The 19931-nt window shown below is 39.0% G+C and overlaps 1 protein-coding gene across 6 annotated transcripts in view; it reads left to right on the plus strand.

The window, feature by feature from the left end:
- The window catches only part of HECW1 (HECT, C2 and WW domain containing E3 ubiquitin protein ligase 1), a 422686-nt gene that overhangs the window by 305357 nt on the left and 97398 nt on the right, over nucleotides 1-19931 (plus strand). For 5 of the 6 annotated variants that reach the window (XM_079149876.1, XM_079149879.1, XM_079149877.1 and 2 more), the window contains 5 exons: nucleotides 624-725; nucleotides 4983-5133; nucleotides 13067-13206; nucleotides 15400-15521; nucleotides 17468-17653. In XM_079149876.1, the coding sequence (XP_079006002.1) occupies nucleotides 624-725; nucleotides 4983-5133; nucleotides 13067-13206; nucleotides 15400-15521; nucleotides 17468-17653 (701 nt within the window). The remainder of the gene's footprint in view (nucleotides 1-623; nucleotides 726-4982; nucleotides 5134-13066; nucleotides 13207-15399; nucleotides 15522-17467; nucleotides 17654-19931) is intronic. The other variant, XM_079149880.1, reaches the window with a different exon arrangement.

Below are 19931 nucleotides of genomic sequence, written 5' to 3' on the forward strand. Positions count from 1 at the left end.
CCTCCTCCAAATCATCTGGAATAGTCATGAGTTCCCATGGTTACTTGGGCTCTCCACTTTATCCCCTATTTTCCCTACTACTGACTTTCTTGACACATCAGCTACTTGACCCATCTTGGAAAGACACCATCTCAGAGTTCCACCCTGACCCCCAAAATCTTAAAAATGGCCTCTCAGCAGCCCTCTGATGAAACTTATCCATAGGATAAGGTATAATTTTACACAAGTCCACCAAGTTTTTATGGAACTTTATAAATGCTGTGCTTCCCTCAAACAAGCCTGTTTCCTATACTGGGTTAAAATCAGGCTCTGATAATTTTCTCTTGTGCTCTTTTCTAATGCCACCTTCCCATCAAGAAAATTCAAGTAGTTACAAATCAGATTCCAATCCTACATATTGGTCTATAGATCATTATCATGAGGTATTTGGATTTCTTCTTCTTCTTCTTCTTCTTCTTCTTTTAATAATTCCCTTTATCATAAATGACTGTGAATATATCAAACTGACAAAAAATAGATTGCCCACTCTATTTGTTGTTTCTCGTAATTTGTTTTACAGTCATTTTTTATGACATTGCCATAGCAACGAATGAATCTGAATGTCTTGACTATCTTGTCCATAGGTGAATGTCCTATACTCCATAATTCTCAGCCAGTAAACCAGCTTCCTTCCTTGAGGCCTGAACATCATCACTACCCAACAATCGATGAGCCTCTTCCGCCAAGTAAGCTCTAGTTTTTAAAAATCTATGCCTTAACTCTTCCTATCAAGTTTGAACAGGTCAGTATGAATTTGTATGTAAACATTCAAACTCTTTCCCAACTCCATACCTTACACTGTCATCAAAAAACAATATGGCACCTACTATGAAAACTGGTTGAATTTGGGGGGATTTTTGTTGTTATTGTTGTTGTTGTTGTTTTTACTAGTTGTTTCAGCACATGCTCTTGAAGACATAATCAAATGTTTTCCGTGTACCTCAGTTTCTGAAATGAAGAGCATTTCTTTATAAGACCCAACTAGACTTTGCAAATTATTCATAAACCTTAAATCCCAAATTTACTATTTTATATTTGCAATTCCAAATAGAATAGTTCTACTGTTATCTATAGGATCTGTTATCCACAAGTATCTCCATACAATAAAAAAAAAAAAAAAACTGTAGGGTCCATAAACTTGAATTTTCCTTTCTATAACTTTCATCAATAGATAATAGCTCCCAACTTCTTCTGTAACTTTTAGGGGTTGCCAGTCAAAATATCATCTTTAGGGTAGATTTGAATATCATTTCATCCTAGTAACTATAGTGTGTAATTGATAAATATCAAACTAATCATCTAAATTTAGGAAATTCATTTAATTTCTCTAATACTCAGGTTTTCATTTGTAAAATAAAGCTTTAATGTCCTCCTCTGCTACCTGCTAAGTTTGGATGAGGTCGTCTCTAGATATCATTCCATTTTTAACCTTATCACATTCTATTTAATAAATTTATGAGAAGGAACTGACACCCCAGACATTATAAATTCACTTATTACATACATTCATGAATTCTAGAACATATCTATTTTGGTTTAGGATTTTTTTCTCACACAAAGATAATCTTTAAGATTTGATAAATTTTACAACTGCAAAATCTTTCCAGGAGGCAGATGCAAGGAACCTTTGTTTCTTTGTGTTCTCTTGCCTGTGCTTACATGAAGCAATTACCATTTCAAAAGAAGAAATACCTATTTCTTCATTCATCTGTTATTGATAATGTGATGTATTTTTCACAAACACTACTTTTACCCCATCCAATTGTATTTTATCAGTGAGAAAACAATGAACATCTTTGATATGTGCACTAACTTAAAGGAGTACCGTATTTGTTTCCCAAGGTCAAATCAAATGCTATCCCTTTTAACTTTTGATGCCTGATTTCTTCCTTTACTTATGAACTGATATATGACTATTCCCCAAATGAATAGTAAAAATTCAGCATTACTACAAATACCTCCTCCTTAGAAGTTATCTGAAAAATATCTATAACCTGCTCTCTCTCCAAAAAAGAGAAACATTCCCCATAACAAATAATCTACCAATGAATAGTGGAAATGCACATCTGAAAATGATTCCATCATAAAGGTATTCCTTTGCAATGATAGAGCAATTAATAAGTAGTTATGTGCAGATATTATAAAGAATTAGCTACAAATTAATTTTAGAAGTTCTTAATTTAAAGTTACTTTCAATAATTAAAACAAATTTTTCCAGATGAGTTTCAATATTTTATGCATGTAACATTGAAAAGTAATAGAAAATTTGTTAGTGAATCCTACCAACTAAATTTTCTTAGATAATATCTAAATAGTACATGAATTACTTCATTACTATTACATTCATAGAATAAATATTTGTTGAATACTTACTCTGTGCTAGCTACCATTTTAGGTAAGGAAACTGGATGACAAATTAAATATGAAAATGACAGAAAGATGAGAATCAAGAATGACTTAAGAAAGTCATCCTTAACTGGAAGGATGGAGTTGTCTATAACTGAGATGATAAAGGAAGGCCACAGGCAAAGGAGATTTGGGTAGAAAAGTTTCGAAGCTTGCTTTTGATCATATCTGAGGTGTGATTCAGGTAGTGTTGTCAAGAAGGCAATTGAATATGTAACGCTGAGGTTCAAGAGAAAGGTCTGGACAATACACATAGTATTTCAATTGTTAAAAACATTTTAAATGCAGAATTCAACATGTTTTGTTAGCATAACTAAAAGTAATTCATGATCAAGCTCTACCTTGTTCTTTGACTTCATGGAAAATAGTTTAGTATTCAGCCAGTCCATCAGTCACAAATGAATTGACCTGACCTGCATTAGTGTAACTTGCCCCAGCATTGCAAAGGAATACCTGTACAATGAAATAGTTTTCAGATGTCTGTTTAAGCAAACTCATGACATCACAGCACTGGATTCTTCAGTGCTGAAGCCTAATGTGGCATTGGATTTTTTGTTGTTGTCATAAAATGTGTGAAAGTAAATTCTTCTCAAAGCAACACAGAAAACACACTCGTAACTTCTGGTTACACTTAATTATTTTCTGAATATTTGTAAGACTATATAACTAGTACTATGCATTTCAGATATTGACAAAAGAGCATGACTTTCCATCCTTTTTCACCAGTGATTTGGAAATACTGAGACGTGCAGTGAGAAAGTGCCATTCATTCCCTAGATTTTTTGCCTTAGAGAATTTGTAAGGCTGAAGTTTTGTCTGTGGTGGTCATTTCTTTACTGTGGGCTCCTGGAGGGCAGGGACCTGTGTTATTCTGCTCTGTGTCCTAGGATCTGGCATAGTTCCTGATTCCTAGTCAGTGCTAAAAGAAGTTAGATCGGGTGAATTAAATAGTGCCACATGTTTTTAAATTAATGCTTATTCTTTGTTAGATGACAAGTTGGAGTTAAGAAAAAGAACTGCCCGGTAGCTTTTTTAATATTAGGTTGGGAACCACTGAACTTTCAAAATGATTGGATGGAGATTACTTATCAAGTAACACAATTACACACATACACAATTCCATCAAGTTAAAGAGCTAATGATCATTTACATCAGTTGAAAACTAGATTAACTAATTGCCAATTTTAGTCAAAGCCTCCTAGAACATTTTTATACGATCTATATTTTTCTCTTCAATTTGCCTTATAAGTTAAATTGGGTGTTTTCTCATCTTTCAGTTTTCATTAGGCATTTTTGGCAATACCTCAGGTCAGACATATGCAATAATATTTCCTAACACATATGATATGTACACATAAAACCCAAATATGCCAAAACCTATTTTTACATTTTAAAATATTGAGAGTTGCTATGTCATTACCTGAATAAGTTTTCAAGAATATTGTTAATATCTACTCCCAAAAGCTGTGACTTTTCTCACTTAAGAGGCTAAATGGTTTCCCTCCCTTTGCAGTCACTTTTTGCTTTTTCTTTCTTTAGCTAATACATTTTCAGCATAATGTATCATGTTGCTGCTATTTCCACCACATCTTTATGTGTGAACTCAAAAAACTTCGCCCATTTCTGTGCATTGCTCCTGTATGTCGAGCTCAGACATAAATACGCTATTTCCATCCCTTTCCCTTTTAGGGGTTTGTCACCTCGCCCAACCCCAGCCCCTACATGTATTATGTAGGGTACCATGATGCTTCTGCCTTTCAATTTTAGGGTTTCCTATGTTTTATTTGGGAAGCAAAATAATTTATCTTTCTCTTGGGCTCCCTCTACTGGTCAGAAAGGCTTTTGAGGTTCCATGTTAGTAGTAGTTACTGGTTTAGTTTTGGTAAAACACATTTGGTAGCCACAGGTAGGTTGAACATACACTGTGAATTAACAACTTATCAAAAGGATGTTTTGAAACCCTAGTATCAAATCCTTCCATTCACCTTCTCAAGAGAGATAGCAGTTAAACTGGTTAAGTATTAGAAGAGGTTATTTGAAGTTGCAGTACAGTAAATTAAGAGCTAAAGTTAAAACCAGGGTCACTGTCACTTGTCACTGGACCTAGTCCTTCTATGTTAGCTTTAGCAAGGAAAGGATTCTCCAGCGTTATAGTGTCAGGTCTCAGTGCAGGACGTGTCCAGTCTTCCTCAGTTGTCACTTGGGTAGTAACCACAAGATTTTTTTTAAGAAATAAATTAATTAAACAGGCTTTCTCTTTAGAAATTATTAGAATTTTAGCATAGGTCATATTCAAGGAAACACAATTACTGTTTAAAATGGTCCAGCAGATAAACTGAGTTCGTTAAGTTCTTTTCTGGAATGCCTGATTCTATGCCACTGCCCCATGAGTCATAGCAGATGCTGTGGGCAGTGTCTGGCCTTCAGCAACCAACCAATGGTGAGTTCTACCTCAGAAGACCTGGAAGTAGTTATCTCTTCACATGGATCAGTAGTCTGTCCTTGATTTTTCTTTTTGCCTTTTTATTAAACACTAGACTGGGAAGCTCGAATTGACAGCCATGGGCGGGTCTTTTATGTGGACCATGTGAACCGCACAACCACCTGGCAGCGTCCAACGGCAGCAGCCACCCCAGACGGGATGCGGAGATCGGGGTCCATCCAGCAGATGGAGCAGCTCAACAGGCGGTTGGTGATCAGTATGAAATGAGCTCCTATAAACCTCAGTGAAAGCAGAATAGCAGCCAAATAAACTCCTCTAACACTTTGCTCAGTATGAGGAGACTGGAAAGTAATTAAGTGTCTTAAAGAACCCATTCATAACAGGTACTTGGCAGGCTAGATTTAGAATTTGGTGGCAGAGACAAGTTAAACTCCAGTGTCCTTTAAAGATGGGAATTCCTTAAACTGCTTACTGACCAGACTGGAAAACAGGTTTTGTCATTATTATTTGTTTTGTGTTTTTCTGTTTTTGTAGTACTGGGATTGAACCTTAGTTTCTCATGCATGCTAGGCAAGTGCTCTACGGCTGAGCTACACCCCCAGCCCCTAAAACAGAAGTACTTAACCAAGGGTACCCTCTCTTCACTGTATTCAACAAGAATATTAGTATTTCATGAACCCTCCAGAAATTGTATGCAAAATTATACATGAATGCACATTTTTCTGGCATACTGATCCATATCTATCATAATATTCTTCCAATATATTTGGCAGAACTCAAAATGGTTTAGAACATTCCAAGGATAGGTTCCATAAAAAATACTAAAAGTTGCCTGCAAGAAAAACTGTCCCATAAATCACTGTCTGCATTTCTACTCTGCTGTCATAATTGCCCAACCATAAATAATAATTCTTCAAAAGCCTTCATCTTAGACAAAGAAACATTTAAAAACATGTTTTGAAGTCAGGCATGATGGTGTGCTCCTATAATCCTATAATCCCAGCTACTCTGAAGACTGAGGCAGGAGGAGCGTGAGTTTGAGGTCAGTCTGAGCAACATAGTGAGAACCTGTCTTAAAAAAAAAAAATTTTTTTGAATTGTTTTGTTTTAAAACTAGACCCTCACTACTGATGTCATTCTGGTTTTGATGTGCAAATGAAACTATAGACCATGTATTACCATGCCTAAATGAGTATAGAGCACCATCTCTAGCCTCTTGCTTTTTGAAGCCAGGTTGGTGGCTTCAGGATACCGTTAGTTGCCAGGGATGTAAGCTGCAGGCTAACTTCAGTTATAAATGGCATCCATATGCCATTGTGTTTACATGTTAAGTATGAAGGTAAAGAACAGATTGAGAGGGATTGGAAAAAAAAAATTTCCAAGGTTGGAGGGTGGTGCCTATTGATATCAAATGATTTTAAAACTCAACTGTATCAGCCAGAGGAGAAAGTGGACTGTTTAGTGCTGGGCATGGTGGCACACACCTGTAATTCCAGGTTCAGGAGGATCCTGAGTTCAAAGTCAGCCTCAGCAATTTCTTTCTTTCTTTTTCTTTTTTTTTTTTTTTTTTTTTTGTAAACAAATGGGATACATGTTGTTTCTCTGTACATGGAGTAAAGGCATTCCATTTGTGTAATCATAAATTTACATAGGGTAATGTTGTTTGATTCATTTTGTTATTTTTTTCCTTCCCCCCAACCCCTCCCACCACTCTTTTCCCTCTATACAGTCCTTCCTTCCTCCATTCTTGCCACTCTCCTTAACCCTAACCCTACACCTAACCCTAACCCTAATGCTAACCCCTCCCACCCCCCATTATATGTCATCATCTGCTTATCAGCAAGATCATTCGTCCTTTGGTTTTTTGAGGTTGGCTTATCCCACTTAGCATGATATTCTCCAATTTCATCCATTGCCTGCAAATGCCATAATTTTATCACTCTTTATGGCTGAGTAATATTCCATTGTATATATATGCCACAGTTTCTTTATCCATTCATCAATTGAAGGACATCTAGGTTGGTTCCACAATCTGGCTATGGTGAATTGATCAGCAATGAACATTGATGTCAGCCTCAGCAATTTTGCAAGGCACTAAGCAACTCAGTGAGACTCTGTCTCTAAATAGAATACAAAAAAGCGCTAGGGATGTGGCTCAGTGGTTAAGCATCCCTGGGTTCAATCCCAAGTTTAAAGAAAAAAAAAGAGGCAAAGAAAATTAAACTTCTTTTTCCTATTGTACACAGAGTAACATGCTTGAGGTGAGAGTCAACACCAGAACATTCTTTTATTGCTTGAGCATTATGGAAGACATTTGCTTTCCATTTTTCCTCTTCAGTAGCTGACTGTTTAAATTGTGAATGAGAACCATGAAAGATTTTCATTGGCAGCACATTTCTGCACAGTCATTCCCACAGAAACAAAGCATATTACAAGGAAGAACTTGTGAAAAGCTAGTTTTATTAGACATGAATGCACCAAAAATTCATGAGATGGTCCTGTCATGGTGATTACAACAAAACTGCTGTGACAAAATGCAGGGGACACAGAGAGCTCATTTTATGCAGGGACCCTATTGCCATTCTGTAGGCAGAAACTAACCTTTAGACCCGTCTTACCAGAATGGAGGGGCTGAGAATGTTCAACAGACTGAAAAGGTATCATCAGGCTATTATCTAAAAGAGGTGCTATTTGAACACAAGGCAATAATCAAATCAACAATGCATCAAATAATTAAATAATACAGTGTATTCGAAGCAAAAAGAAATACCTTGACCTATGGCACAAAAATCCTTGAAAGTTCAGATTGTAGGATATAAAAATAAGGCCAAATCCATCTGGAACCCAGCCTTTAGAGAAGGTCTGCACCTTTCATGTGTCAATTCCAATGCCCTCTGTGGAGAGGATCACACTGGAAGAGGCAGCCAGACTTTGCTGAATAGGAAGTTGCATTTGCAGTTCATCTGGGCAGATAGAGAAAAGGAATTTAGCGATTTGAGAAAGTGCTTATTTCTTGTGAAAAATCCTACTTAGGGAAGGTCAGATAACCTTCAGATTAAGTATCCAGGCTTTTAAATACTTATCTTAACTTATTACTTTCAAGTACTTAAAGTTTTCTGTGATTTGGTGTGATAAGGGTAGCTGTACAAAGTATACTACCAGTCTTTATCTATCTCACATGTGATCACACTGAGGGGTCATTTTCTGATAACCTGAAGTTATTGGGAGAAATTTACAGGGTTCACCGTCTCACCACAAAATAGGAACATTTCCAAGTTGTACAACGAGTTTCTTCTGACTCCACACCCAATGATTGTGAAGAACAGATGTGTTTGTGCAAGGAAATGTACATCGAGTACAGAATACCCAATGGCAATGTGACTCTGTTCAACCTCAGTCATTCCATAAGGACAGCACACTCTTCTAGGCCTTTATGGTGTGACCCATGCTCCCACTATAGGGACCACACCTACCTCCAACCTGGACTACATCTCCTCATCCTACGGACCTCACTCAAAAATCATGTGCCCTGTGACATCTTCCAAGAGTCCTCCACCCAGAACAGAGCCAGTGACTTCTTCCTCTATAGTCTCTCGAATATGTGTGCCCCTATTGCTGTTCTTACCTTCTTGTCTTGGTTTTCTTTGCAACTCTTCCCCCACCTAGTGAGGTGCCAAAAAATTTAATACAACTCAATACAAGATTATTTCCAGAGTTAATTCCTATACCTTTGGAATATCCAGACTTATTTAACTCTACTTTCACCTATAGATATTGAGCAAGCAGGAAATATAAGAATTAATTCTCATTTTAAATAAGCAACTAAAGTCTGATTTTTAATTATTTGTATAATATTATAAAGGGAGAGAGAAATTCTTATGAGTTTTTTTTTATTTTTTAAAATTTGCTCTAATTAGTTATACATGACAGTGGAATGCATTTTCACACATTGTACACAAATGGAGCACAACTTCTTCCTCTGACTGAATGTGGTGAAGAGTCATACCAGTAGTATAATCATACATGTATATAGGGTAATAATTCCATCTCATTCCACCATCCTTCTCATCCCCACACCCCTTCCCCTCCTCTCACTCCCCTCTGCACAATCCAAAGTCCCTTCATCCCCCACCCCCCATTATGGATCAGCATCCACTTATCAGAGAAAACATTCGGCCTTTGATTTTTTTGGATTTGACTTATTTCACTTAGCATGGTATGGGAGATAGAAATTTTAAGTAGAAAAAAAATACATCTACAATCCTATTACTTCAAGAATTAGGCTTTTAAAAAAAGTATCCATCTTCAATGACATATAATTCTCAAATAATTATAAGGTAATACGGAATTAGTTTTTTTTTTTTTTTTCGGAATTAGTTTTATATTCATTTCTCCCACTTTCCACACTATAAGCATTTCCTATTGCTGTATAATCTTCAGATTAACATTTAAATGCTCATATACTATTCTATCAAGTGACTATACTTTAGTTAATTTAATTTATTATGTTGCTGAATGCTTTGTTTGTTGCTTTTATCACTATTTTTGATTTACCACCAAAGTCCTCTTAAATGTTAAGATCATCTCTAAATAGAGTATTCCCTTGAGGTTCTATTCCCAAAAGAGCAGGTCCAGGAAGATGAACATGGTTTTGGTATTTGATATCAGTGCCTAACTGTCTTCTAATGTGGCTTTATGAGTTCACTGTGCCAGTAATACCTTCACTTCCATTTGATCTTTTGGTGCTCCTTTTATTTCAGAACCACTTATATTTTATATCTTGGAGGATCAGCTTTTTTCCATAATCTTTTCTTTAAAAATCACAGTTACTCCCACGTGACTGTCTGTTCTTGGGATTTAGGAGGTTTCTGTTTTGTTGGTTGGTTGCTTGCTTGGTTTTGGGAAAGTTTTCTTTTTTTCTTATTTGGTTGTGTGTGTATGTGTGTGTGTGTGTGTGTCCTTCACAAGATCCAACTGAGGATATGTGAAAGTAGGTTGTGACATTGCTGACATTTTCATCATCAAATAGGATCATATCCTCATAAAAATTCTCTACTGTGGTCATTGCATTTTGAAGAAGGAAAAGAGAGACTACAACTTGACATTTATCTAAGCCCCATGCCAGATGTTTATTGCTAAGTAATAGCCTACAATCATTCATTACTATTGTGGTCATTGTTTCTCATGTTTTGGTCTGACTGGGCCCAGCAAGGCAGTTGTCACTGGAGTATCTCTTGGCTGTGGTTAGGGTGGTTAGAGCTGGAGACTTGCATTTTTGATTGATGCTGGCTGTTGGCTGGGAATGTTCACTGGGACACCTACAGAGAGATTTCCCAGGTAGCCTGAGCTTCCTCACAACATGGGTTCCATCACAAACTGTCACCTTATACGTTAGACAAAGTAGTCACAAGACCTTCCCAGGTCCAAGGGGTGGCAATATCAAATATACCTCTTAGAGAGGTTCTGTGATAGCATATAGGACTAAAAAAATTAAACCATTTTGGGAGAATGCAATCTGCCATAATGCTTTTGGAGCATTATTCCATTAGAAGTTGTCTTAATCTTTGAGAGGCCCTGCTCCCCAGAATGAAGGCTTCAGGCTCCAGCAGCTTCTCATTGGTCCACTCTGCCCTCCTACATGGGTGCATTTCCTGAGTTCCAGCAGGGAGATTATAGAAGGCCATCCTTCTTCTCCACAGCCTCCCTGCCACAGACATGTTGAGGTGGTATATAAACCCAAATATTTCTCTCTATAATTCCATGATCATTCTGCTCATTCCTCCCCCTTCCACTTTATCATAAAAGGTCTTCTCAGAAAATGTCTATCAGTAACTGCAACAGGCAAAGATATTTCCTGCCAGGTGTCAGAGTGAGTGGTAGAATCTCTCTAGATAAAATAAAATGTAAAGAAATCCCTTAGATCAGTGATTCCAAATCTAGGTGAACATAATAGTAGTTGAAGAACACCTTAGAAGCTCAGATTTCAATTTTGCTTCAGCTTCTATAATTTTGACAATCACCCAGATGATTCTCTTGCAAGTAGTCTAGAAAGCATGCTGACAAAAGCTTCCTCTGTAAGCTCAAGGAAAGAATAAAGCAATGGGCTTCAGAGCTTGTCACAATAGGACCACATCCGTGCAATGCTGGGTACCTTCTTTGCTTGCTCTTGGATTGCACATGGAGACCTGGTTGTTCCCTGTTCCATACTCTCCCCTTCTTCCTCCTCTTTGCCGCTCTCTTTCTACCTACTCCTCATTTTTCTAAGCATAAGACCCATATAAACAACATTCCTTTGGATATTGTGACTTGCATGAGCATAAGGACCTCCAAATCAGCATGTTCAAATCCAACAAATATCTTCATCCTTCTAACATCTGTCCATCCTTCCAACACTGTCTTTTAGCATTGCCACCTCCAGCTACCTGGTCACAACTGACTCCTTCCTCCTCTTCAACCCCCATATCCAGTGAGGCCCCAAATCCTGTTAAGACTGCCTGCAAAATTTTTACAAATTCTACTGCTAAATATGCTTTGAAATGCCCCCTTCTTACATCCCTCCCTTGAGGAGAAGTAAATATGGGTCCTGATCATGTTACTTTGACTGACTGAGAGGCATTAAGCAAAACAGAAGTAGTATGGAGAGAGGAAGGAGGCTACTTAGAATAAGGCACTTAGAGTGGAACAGACAGGAAATAAATAACTGGGCATCTGCCTAGGAGATAACATGAAGCAGACAGAGCAGGTTATCAAGGGCAGGATGCATAGAAAATTTCTGAGTATTCTGCTGGCAGATACAGCTGATCTTAGGATCCCTGAAGTATGTGGGTGTTTCCCCCTCACCCCAGCAGCATGACCCACCATCCCTGCCTGAGGTGGTCTTTGGCATCTGTATCTAAGACTGTTGCAGTAGCTCTCAGAGTACTCTGCCTGACTCCAGGCTTCCCTCTGCACCCATTCTCTACACCAATGTTGGCTGATCTTTCTAAGTATACATCTGGCCGTCTCTCTTTTTCAGTCACCACTTATCATCAAAAACAATAGTTCTCAAAGCTAACTCTTGGACACTAGACGAAATGCAAATTCTTAGGCCCTACCCCAGATCTACCAAATAGGAGACTCTGGAGATGAGGCCTGGAAATCTGTGTTTTAACAAAGTACTCTGATGTTACTCCAGGTTGGGAGGCCTATGAGCCAAACTGCTGCTGGTATATCCTTCAGATGTTCCCTGCCTTCCTCTCTGCTGGTCTTCTCTCACCACCTGGTGCCCATGCATCCTGATGCCACCCCTAAACTTCCCAGAGCTCTCCCAGGGCACCCTACTTTCACATATGTTGCTTTCCCTTCTGAAAATGTTTTTGCTCATAAGTTCATACTCCAGGTTTTATATACCTTAGGGTCTCCTTGTGTGTTCCCATATGTCTCTTACATGACCTGGACCACCTGTGACATTGCTAGAGTTGTGGTTTACATGCCATTCCCCCACTTTGCTCCATCTCAACTGTATGTTCCAAGGACAATGTCATATTCTAATCCTCTCTTTGATCTGAAAGCTCAGCACAGAACCTGTGCATGGTGGAAGGGCTAGTAAATATTTAGTACCTGAGAAAGTGACTGACTAGTCAGCCAACTGACTCAATCCCCAATTTAGGAAGAAAAAAATGAGCTTTCAAATAAGTAGCAAATAATTACTTGTCTGCCGGCATGCTTTTAAAAAGCATAATATTTTGATGACCTCTACCCAATCATATCAAGTAGTTGTCAAACAAAAAATAAGTGAGTAGAACAATTATTCCTTTTTGTAGGCCTATTAAATAATGTAGTGGTAATTCCATACCTTAGTTGTAGCATTTTAATTTGCTTCCCACACCCTCATTTTAGTCTTATCCTGATTTTGTTTAATGCAGTTCACAGGCTATTTTGCATGATTAGTTATTATTTCTGTTGATTATTAAAAGTCACCATATTTGAAATTCATCCCAGCTTTCAAAACAAAAAGAAGTTAAATAATCTAGAGGTACTTTTCTTGCTAATTGTTTTGGCTATCTTTTGGGAGTTTTAAGCCTTTTTTTTCCTGACTTTCAAGATAATTTTTTACAGATTCTTGCAATTATCTGATTCAGAGCCCAACAAGCAGAAAAACAAAAGTTAACTCCATCTTTTCCATTTTCTAATGCAAAGGTATCAAAACATTCAGCGAACCATTGCAACAGAAAGACCTGAAGAAGATTCTGGCAGCCAAAGCTGTGAGCAAGTCCCAACTGGAGGAGGTGGAGGTGGAGGGAGCGACTCAGAGGCTGAATCTTCCCAGTCAAGCTTAGGTATTGGAAAGGAGGGGTCCCTAGATACCAGTGGTGGCATCCAACAGCTGTGTGATGGATCTGTGCAAGTCCTTCACCCTACCTCATAGGTTAGACATGCATCCTGGGGTAAAGAGAGCAACAGAGTGGGCAAAAGACCAAAGTAGAGGAGAAAGAGGCATGGCGCAAACAGGGTAAAGCAGACAACAGAACTTCCCACCAGGAAACTTAGGAGATGTGGATCCACCGTGAAGAGAATGCCACCACCATGGCTGGGGATCTGGAGACAGGAAAGGTGGATTCTGGGAAGGGAGCTGAGTTTACCACAGTACTTGTGCATTAAGGCAGCTTTTATGGTGGCTTAATCCTATTGCTAAATAAATATATTTGTTGGTGTCCAAAGGGTTTTCCTCTATAAATAAAACATGCAATAAAAATTAACAATCAATTTCAAAGGAACCATGTAACAACACTAGGAACAATTACTTTGCATTTAGAATAAAATTCAGTTCTCCCCAGGGAGGGACTTGGGCAGAAAGAGGTTTCCCGGCAGGCTTCTGGTTATGTACAATGTCCAAGAGGATTTTTTTTATCTACTACAGCACACATTCACTCAGTTTTCCTGATTTTTATTTCTTTGAATGGGTCTGAATAGAACTAAGACAAGATATTCAAAAAGCATGAGACTGACTTCCACTTTTTATACCCATAACAATATAAGATTACCACAATGGTATCTTGGTAATCCACTTTCTCTTTGAAATGGATTAAATGATGGCAGATTTCTTTACCAAAAGAAGACTCAGAGAGAGTCTCACCAAACAGACATTGTGATTCCCATCCTGCCGGCTCTCCACCATCTACAGTAATGTGGATGTTGAACATTTTCATGTGATCTCTTAAATACACATACAGTTTCACTAACAATTTTAATTGCTTTCATTCTATTCATTTCTCTAGACATACTTACCAAACTGACTAGTTTGAGTTTTTCTGTTTTGAATTTCATTGTTTGACTTTGCGAGAAGGGACATGGTACATTGGTCCAGTAATTAGAAACCTAAAGAAGAAAGAAAGAGGACATTATTTCTGGGTTTGGCCTTGGATCACTTGGCATTTACTGTGTACCCAACCATCCCAGGACTTAGTGGCTTACTCTTACAACCACACATTCATCTGGCAGTTCCATGGGTTAGTAATGTGAGCCAAGCTCAGCTGGGTGGTTCCTCAGGATGCTGCTGAGCTCATGCAAATGTCTTAGGTCAGATGTTTTATTGTCTGGACTGTGGGCTGGCTGATATAAGATGGCCTCAGATGGGTGACTTTTCTCTACTCTCCATCACTTATCTCTCAGCAGGCTAGCCCAAGTTGTTCTGTTAGTGGTAGCAGGTATATGAAAGACACAGGCTTTCTGAATCTCTGACTCAGAACTGACATGTCTCTTCTGCCACATTCTACTAATTGAAGCAAGGCACAAGGCCAACCCCAATTCAATAAGGGGGATTGCTGCAAAGTCCCATTGCAGAGTGGTATGAATACAAGGAGGGGGAAAATTGTGACCCTTTTTGCAAACAATCTATCATAACTATGGTTATCAACTTGTAATAAAAATACGAAAAAAAATCATCAGGATAAATGGGAGGAGATGTTAGAGGACTTGTGCTTACCTGAAATGATGCAGGAATGCTACTAGGAAATAATGATTCTTAACTGGCTTACAGAAAGTGATACAGGTTGAGCATCCCTAATCCCCAAATCCAAAATCTGATGTGCTCCAAAAACTAAAGCTATTTGAGCACCAATATGATGCCACAAATGGAAAATTCTATACCATGAAACATATATTCATGTACAAAATTATTAAAAATATTGTATAAAATTACCTTCATTCTCCATGTATAAAGTATATGTGAAACATAAAGGAATTTCATGTATAGACTTGGGTCCCATCCCCAAGGTAGCTCATTAAGGATATGCAGATATTCAGAATCTGAAAAAAAAATTTCTGAAACACTTCTTTCTGATCCCAAGCATTTCCCTAAGGATGCTGTACCCTCACAGCTCATACCTTACAGGTATGATACCTGGTCATGTTGCTATTAAAAACAAAAGTCTGCTGTGAAGGTGGAGATCTGTGTGCTGCTGCTGTGGGAAAATAAGAACCAGGTTTGAAACCACTTTTTTCTCAATGTATTCTGTTGCTTTGACTCATAGATCTGAGGAGAGATGGGTCACTTTCTCCAGTTAACTCACAAAAAATCACCTTGCTGCTGCAGTCCCCAGCGGTCAAGTTCATCACCAACCCAGAATTCTTCACCGTGCTGCATGCCAATTATGTGAGTGTTCCAAGAGCAGAGGAGGCCTGGCCTGGCTCCATCAAGACCCAAAACAAGCTTTGTAAAGTCATTCAACAGATTAAAAAGGCTAGAATTTTGCCCCACACAAGAAAAAAAATCCAGTCTAATCTTTTCACTGTCTGTAAGTCTCCCAGTAAGTAAAAAGACTGAATTTGGAAATGTTGTTGCTTCTTTAGTCTTTTATTAGGTTCATGTCATTGAAAGTGCTTTGGAAACAAATACTCATTTTTATTATTGTTAAAATTTTAAAAGAGCATGAAGTGGACAGATTCCCTTCATTATGAGCCATTTAATACAATCATTTTCACTAAACACATTTTAAAATAGATTTTTCCTTGACATTTTTTTGATGCAGTTTTCAAATATCATGCTACTATTGAACTGGATTTGATTTTATTATGTACTTTTTTCATTGCATTTTTAAGAGGTATTTTCAAGAAAGCAATATCACTATATTTGTTAATTTCCCATTTAATAAACATTTTCTGCAGCTCAGGCACAATTTAGGTGCTGGAATCACAAAGACAGATTAAGGTGACACCTAAGAAGTAGGTGTCTATTCTGTGGGATGATGTTGTACAAAAAGATCAGGCAGGGCAGGGCCCAAACTGAAAGAAGCCAAAGTTCCCTTGGAACTCCAGGGAGCAGAAGAGGTCAGCCACATTGAATAAGAGAAGTGGGAAGTGGGTAGGAAGAAGTCCCGGCAGAGGGACAAATGTGTTTGGTGTTAGTATGTTAGGAACAGCTATGGTTTCAGAGTGGCTCAGGTGGAGATTCATCAGCAGACTCCTGGTAGGCCATACAAAGGATCCTGGATCTACTCCAATGGGCAACAAGAACCCACAGTGGTCTTAGGCAATGGGCTTGCATAGCCACACAGTTTAATGAAACATTCTCTCTGGCAGCAGAGTGTGGGGAAAGACTGAGGGGCCAAGACTTGAGACCAATTTGACTGCTCAAGTGAGAGATGACGGAGGCCCAAGCTAAGGAAGGGGCTGGGACCACGGCAAGGAATGGCTGCCTTCAGAGAGATTTCTCAGAGAATCATTTGAGTTTGGGTCCTCTGTGGTTATGGATGTGTAGAAGATGAGGAATCAAGAAAGACTGAACAGTTACAGAAAGGCAGTTTCTACTTTGGGCACCTGAATTAGGTGATGGTGATTCCATATGGCAAAGGCAGTAATTTGATGAGGCCGTGGAGGCTCTGGCTAGGGAAAAGAGGGACCACTGATTAGTATACAGAGCAGATTCTCAGTGCTGCAGTGGGGAGTCACAAATGGGGAACAAATATGGCAGATACTGATGCACCAAAACTCAGCACTCAGCACAAGGTGGACCCTGGAATCCACTGGGTCAACCTCTCTGGTTTCATACACACACACACACACACACACACACACACACACACACACACACACCAGCCCTATGTACCATAAAATTGTCATTTGGCATATTTAGAAACCTCTTAAAACGTTTGTTTCCTTTCATCTCCTGATCTCTACACACACAAGGTTTTACATAAGATTCAAAGGATTGAGATACTTCTGTAGTCCAGCCTGCAATCCCCACAGATCCTAAATTACTACCCTGTGTTAGGCAGATAAGAAGACCAAAGGCAGAGCTCTACAGTCAGAGAAGGAATCTAAGAGAAGAGGAGTGATGCTCAGAGAGGTAGAAGGAGGTATGAGGGAGCTAAGCATGAGAGTCTGAGGCTGCCAAACGTCAGGTAAAATTGGAATGATATATAAGTGTTAACCATCCCTGCACAATTACTTCTTGGGCAAGATCTCTGCTCCTGAGGCCTCTGTCTCAGGCTCACAATAAATTGCTGTGTAGCAATCACATTACATCATGTTTAAGTGCTCAAAGTATACTTAGTCTGTTTTTCCCATTCTTGACCCTAATTCATCCTGAACCTGTCTCAGAGTGCCTACCGAGTCTTCACCAGTAGCACCTGCTTAAAGCACATGATTCTGAAAGTCCGACGAGACGCTCGCAATTTTGAACGCTACCAGCACAACCGGGACTTGGTGAATTTCATCAACATGTTCGCAGACACTCGGCTGGAACTGCCCCGGGGCTGGGAGATCAAAACAGACCAGCAGGGGAAGGTGAGTGTGTGATGAATGTGTGAGGCTTTCATCGAATGCTCTGATTCACAAGGAAAGGACTGGTGAGAAATGAGGAGGAGGATTATGGGGAAGAAGGTTTGAGTGTCTCGGATACACTGGCCTTCAGGAGGAAAGGGGGTGATAACTATCCTCATCAGGGTTTGTCAAGCTCAACATAATTTTGGAGGGTAGCTGGGCAGGGGCAATGTCCTGTGCATAATGAGATGTTTAGCATCATCTCTAGCCTCTGCCCACTAGATGCCAATGGAACACCCCCATGTTATGACGTTGCTGTGTGTCCCCTGGGCAGTGGAGATCATGCTTGGTTAAGAACTACTATCTACATCTTTATAAATTTGCATTTGGGGAATGGTTAACCAGATTCTGTCCAGTGGCAGATTATTGGGTTGCCTTCTTAGACAGTTAGCTCTCAACAGACAACATTATTGTTTAAATGGGGGGTGACATTGCATTACTTGTGATTTCCCTATTAAAATTGAATTGTGTTCAATTCTCCTTAAAACCGCCTACCAAACAGGAATGGAGTGAACTGGGCCTGTACCAGATTTCTGGCCTGCATTTTGTTTCTATGTGGTCTTAACCCAAATAGTCTTTCCTGGCAATGCTTTGGAAGTCTAGTTAAGTCTCGAAAGTAAGAACGTTCTCTCTTAATCATCACAAATCATCTCAATGTATTTATAGGACAGGGCAAACAACTTACTAAAGACCTGTTCCTGCATAACCTTTTATGAACTTTGCTAAATAAAATCCTTCCCTTTTTTTAATGGTCTCTGAGTGGGAAACTACACTGGACAGTTCCTTATCTCCTTGTGTACCTGCAAAGCCATAGTTCCCCAAAGGGAGCTTATAGGGCATCTCTGTCCCCTAGGAGCCACAGATCTCTCTCCTACAAACCCCTAAGCATGCCTGAAAACCAGGACTCTCTAGAGCATGTGGGCAAATAATATGCCACTAATGCAAGTCACATCCTGTGCATTATGGGATGTTTAGCAGCATCTCTGGGCCCCTCTGAAGCTGGGGCTGAGTTGCAGAAGTGGGTAGGGATATGCCTTATATAGTAGAAAAGCCTCTATAACCAGAATGCACTGCCTGGCACCTTTTAATTTAGTGACTGTGGCCTCCATTGGGCAAATGACAAGAATTTGTACTATAAGGGCTTGCAGATATGCATTAGGGTGGGAAATAAAGCCTGAGCCAGAACGGAAAGTAAAGGAGCATCTTATCAGAGCCAGGCCCACTAGTGCTCAGTAGTCTTTAGTAGCCGTGTTTACACGTATTGCTTGACCAAAATGCCAAGAAGACACTGCTGTAAACAGGTGGACCAAAAGGCAGTGTTTATTATGCAAAAGCATACACTAACCTAAACAACTTGCTTATCCTTGAATTTCGATGGCTGCATTTTTGCACAGGGACAGGGAGGGCTCCAAATGCAATAAGTCTCTGTTTCTCCATCTTACAGCAGATGATTCGGTCACCTTCGGATCATCATACCAACAGAGAGCACAATGGCTGAGATATGCACCAAAGTTTTTTAGTTCATTTTGGAATGCATATTAAGGAGCCTCTGGCAAGAGAGATTCCTCCCAAAATTCATTTTAGTGCAATAATATCATGTGTAAAAAAGAAAAAAAAATCTGAATTTGAAATGAGAAGACTTGAGTTTTACTTTCACTTCAATACAAACACTGTATGATTACACACACACACACACACACACACACACGTGTTCTCACCCATTGTTTATTAATTGAAAAAACACTCATAAGTGGCAGAAAGAATTTCCAAGGCATATCATGTACTGAATTGCTGGAATTTTAGTCTTATATATGAAATGTACTGTCACAGTTCATTTATGGTGGTCAGAGAAGAACAGTGGAGGATAGTGGGGGAAATGGGTGTAGAAGGGCCTGTGAAAGAGGACTGGCCCAACTCACCCCAAACGAATCTCCCTAGGCAAGTCACTCCACTTTCCCGAGTCTCATTTTGCTTATCATAAATAGCAATGATAATGCCTCTCTGGCCCCCGTGATTATATAAACAAAGGTAAAGAATAAATAAGTTAATGTGGGAATTCATAACAATACCATGGCAGGTTAGCGGCATCTGCCATTCTTCCTCTCAATGCTATAGCAAATGTCCACCAAAAAATAAAAAAAAAATAAAAAAAAAAAAATCACAGAAGAAGGAGCCCCCCCCCCCTCATTTCCAAAGTCCATTAATTACGGAAATTAATTGAGGAAAAATCTTTTTTGGACCA

The sequence above is a fragment of the Sciurus vulgaris genome (assembly GCF_902686455.1).
Source record: "Sciurus vulgaris genome assembly, chromosome: 8".
Taxonomy (NCBI): domain Eukaryota; kingdom Metazoa; phylum Chordata; class Mammalia; order Rodentia; family Sciuridae; genus Sciurus; species Sciurus vulgaris.